Source organism: Hyalella azteca, unplaced genomic scaffold, assembly GCF_000764305.2.
Source record: "Hyalella azteca isolate HAZT.00-mixed unplaced genomic scaffold, Hazt_2.0.2 contig11742, whole genome shotgun sequence".
Lineage (NCBI taxonomy): Eukaryota > Metazoa > Arthropoda > Malacostraca > Amphipoda > Hyalellidae > Hyalella > Hyalella azteca.
Genome location: NW_025941728.1, coordinates 10,713 through 14,551, shown reverse-complemented (window position 1 = coordinate 14,551; position 3,839 = coordinate 10,713). Strand labels below are relative to the sequence as shown.

Below are 3,839 nucleotides of genomic sequence, written 5' to 3'. Positions count from 1 at the left end.
TTCATGGTCCCTAATCCCTCTTGGTCCCGTCCATGGGCCCTAACCCCCCTTGGCCCCGTCCATGGGCCCTAACCCCCTTGGTCCCGTCCATGGGCTCTAATCCCTCTTGGCCCCGTCCATGGGCCCTAACCCCCGTTGGCCCCGTCCATGGTCCCTGACCCCCGTTGGCCCCACAGGTGCAGTGGGACTTCGACGTGATGCACCCCGGCAAGCGGGACCGTCTGAGGCCCCAGTGGCGGGCCTGCGCCAGCAGACTGCTGAGGGCCCTTCAGCAGCGCCCCAACTGCGGGGGCCTCCCCACCCCTGCTGGTCAGTGGGGCCAGGGCCTCTTGCTTTGCCTTGTTTTATTTTACCCGGATTGTCGGATTTGTGTTGTCCATTGGCTTTGGGACTTTGGGGTCTTGAGATCTTCGGACTTTGATATAAAGGATAAATGTCTTTGACTGGAGGATTTTAGGACTTTGACTTGGAGACCATGACTGTAGACTTAGACTTAAGACCTTAGGACTTTGACATAAGGGACTTAGACTTAAGATTTGAAGGCCATGAAAGTAAACTTAGACTCAAGACCTTAATACTTTAAACATAATACTTTTAGGACACGGGGACGAAGCACTACATTATTTTGGCAGTTTAGTCTCGCTAAGTCCAGATGCCATGACTAGTCATCGCTGCTGCAATAACCTAAACTTCCTCCCCCTCACTCCTTCACACTCCCCTAACTTCCCCAACTCCATCCCCACTCCACCTAATATCTCCCCCCGCACTCCCAATACGACCCACATCACCTTCTTTTCCCTCTGGTCCCCTCACTCCCCTCTCTTTCAATAGCCCCAACCATGCCTTCTATTATGCTCCCCTGTCGCCCCCCGCCCCCTTGACGCCCACCACCCCCTAACCCCCGNCGTGTGAGGCCACTGGCGCCCCTCCATGGTCGAGGCCTCTGAGGCCTTCCTGCTGCACGCCCAGGTACGTGTGAGGCCACTGGCGCCCCTCCATGGTCGAGGCCTCTGAGGCCTTCCTGCTGCACGCCCAGGTACGTGTGAGGCCACTGGCGCCCCTCCATGGTCGAGGCCTCTGAGGCCTTCCTGCTGCACGCCCAGGTACGTGTGAGGCCACTGGCGCCCCTCCATGGTCGAGGCCTCTGAGGCCTTCCTGCTGCACGCCCAGGTACGTGTGAGGCCACTGGCGCCCCTCCATGGTCGAGGCCTCTGAGGCCTTCCTGCTGCATGCCCAGGTACGTGTGAGGCCACTGGCGCCCCTCCATGGTCGAGGCCTCTGAGGCCTTCCTGCTGCACGCCCAGGTACGTGTGAGGCCACTGGCGCCCCTCCATGGTCGAGGCCTCTGAGGCCTTCCTGCTGCATGCCCAGGTACGTGTGAGGCCACTGGCGCCCCTCCATGGTCGAGGCCTCTGAGGCCTTCCTGCTGCACGCCCAGGTACGTGTGAGGCCACTGGCGCCCCTCCATGGTCGAGGCCTCTGAGGCCTTCCTGCTGCACGCCCAGGTACGTCTGAGGCCACACTGGTGCCTCTCCAGTGTGGCCCCGCAGCCTCAATGAGCTTAATGGCCTATTTTCTTGGGTGTTGAGAGAGCAATTAAAATAGCTTTGTCATCTCATTCTGGGGCCAATTGTTCTAGGGCCAAGTTTGGGGCCTACTTTCGGGACCATCTCATTCTGAGGCCAAGTTTGGGGCCATCTAACCCCCCTGTCCCCCGCAGGACCTGGCCCAGGTGGCCCAGCACCAGGCCCGGCTTGGGGCCAAGTGTGCCCAGCACGGCGTGCCTCACCAGCCCCAGATGTTCGAGGTGCAGCCTGGGCCTCAGTACCTCGTGGCCCTGGAAGAGGCCACGTGGAGGTTCACGGAGCCTCTCGCGTGCCTCGACGCGCTGTTCTGCACGTACCACGTGCTTGGCCTCACGTACCAGCCCGCGTGCAGGAACACGTGGGTGCTCGTGCAGCGCCTCTTGTACGACATTGAGGCCACCGACGACCGCCTCGCGCCCTGCGTGTCTGTCCTCGTCAACGAGCTTAGTGCCTCACCTACGTGCTCCACGTGAGCCTCATACACGTGCTCCACGTGAGCCTCACCTACGTGCTCCACGTGAGCCTCACCTACGTGCTCCACGTGAGCCTCACCTACGTGCTCCACGTGAGCCTCACCTACGTGCTCCACGTGAGCCTCATCTACGTGCTCCACGTGAGCCTCACCTACGTGCTCCACGTGAGCCTCACCTACGTGCTCCACGTGAGCCTCATACTACACGTGTGCGCCTCCTCCACGTGCGCCTTCATTCCAATTAACACTCAGTGAAATATGGACAAATTACACGTATTTCTGATCACAAAATTGTTTATCAATGCGAATAAGCTTCGATATTTTTATTTTTTTGTTAATGATTTTATGAAATATTTTTACTGACTTCTTCATAAAAATGACTTTTTTTTACGAAAGAAAAACGTTTTTTTATGATAAATATGGCGTTTTTCGTACAAATTTTTTACTGACGCTAACTTCCAAGAAGTTAACATCAAGATGTTGGTTATTTTATATAATTATTTATAATGATTCCTTTTCACAAATTATGTTCTCACAAATCTTAAATACTGCCTCCATAATTTAAAATTTAATAATTTAAAATACAATTTAAATTATAATTGATAATTTAAATCACAGAGCAGCGAATAAGATCTCTGGTGTTGTTTTATTTTTAGTGTAAAAAATAAAAACGTTAGATTTTGTCCAAATATCGACGTACTTTTCGTCCATGTGTGGGTCATCCTGACCCAGTTTGGCCGAGCATAAAGGGCGCGTCAGTGGGTAAAAAGATTGGTCACTTTCAAACATTGACCCCGTTTATTTTTTGAATGAAATGTGCTCTGCAATCTCGAATAATTGTTAAAATAATTTTAATTAATGATTAACTAACTAGGTTTTAACTAGTGAATAAGATCTGCCTAGTTTAATGCGTACCTTAAGTCGAACTTAATAAGACGTTAATAAGTGCAATACATCGCTCTCTTTGGAGGTATTAAAGAAGGACTGAAAGGGGGGATAGGCCTCCCTCCATAGGCCTCTGTCCTACTCATCCAGAATCCTTTTCAAATATTTACCGATAGAATAGATTTAAATATTAAGGTAACTGCTAAAGTTTTGTTGCCTTTAGCTTTAAGACTCAATGAACTCGGCCGCCATCTTGATTCCCTAGTTGTAACTACTGCCGCCATCTTGTTTTATAAGCTGAAGTCAAAGTCGCCATCTTGTTTTCTGAGTCAGACCCAAGGCCGCCATCTTGTTTTCTGAATCGGAGCCAAGGCCGCCATCTTGTTTTCTGAATCGGAGCCAAGGCCGCCATCTTGTTTTCCGAGTCGGAGCCAAGGCCGCCATCTTGTTTTTTGAGTCTGAGCCAAGTCCGCCATCTTGTTTTTTGAGTCAGAGCCCTGACAGCCATCTTGATTCCCGAGTCGTTAGAGCCAAGGCGAGTTGTGAGGGATCTGCAAGTCGTGGGTTCGAACGCCAGCAAACTGCGAAGATTCTGATCCGGCGTGGTCGTTGGCATGGACATTTTAAATAAAAATCATGTACCTGTTATCTGGGTGCATCTTGAGGACGGCAGCCATCTTGTTTTTCGTCGGCCATCTTGTTATATGTGTTGTAGTAAATAACGTGTCTTTTATCCCTTGTATTTTATTTATCCTTTTTCGATGTCATCGTTACACAGACGTCACACGTCACACAGACGTCACACGTCACACAGGCGTCACACGTCACACAGGCAACACACGTCACACAGGCAACACACGTCACACAGGCAACACACGTCACACAGGCAACACACG

The 3,839-nt window shown here is 51.7% G+C and overlaps 1 protein-coding gene across 1 annotated transcript; it reads left to right on the top strand.

Annotated features, from left to right (window-relative positions):
* Nucleotides 1-1,440: 1,440 nt before the first annotated feature.
* On the top strand, nucleotides 1,441-2,416 carry LOC108676372. Its single transcript, XM_018164438.1, has 2 exons — nucleotides 1,441-1,505; nucleotides 1,721-2,416. The coding sequence occupies exons 1-2, from the start codon at nucleotides 1,467-1,469 to the stop codon at nucleotides 2,057-2,059; spliced, it is 378 nt and encodes a 125-aa protein (XP_018019927.1). The 5' UTR covers nucleotides 1,441-1,466; the 3' UTR covers nucleotides 2,060-2,416.
* The last annotated feature ends 1,423 nt before the right edge of the window (nucleotides 2,417-3,839 follow it).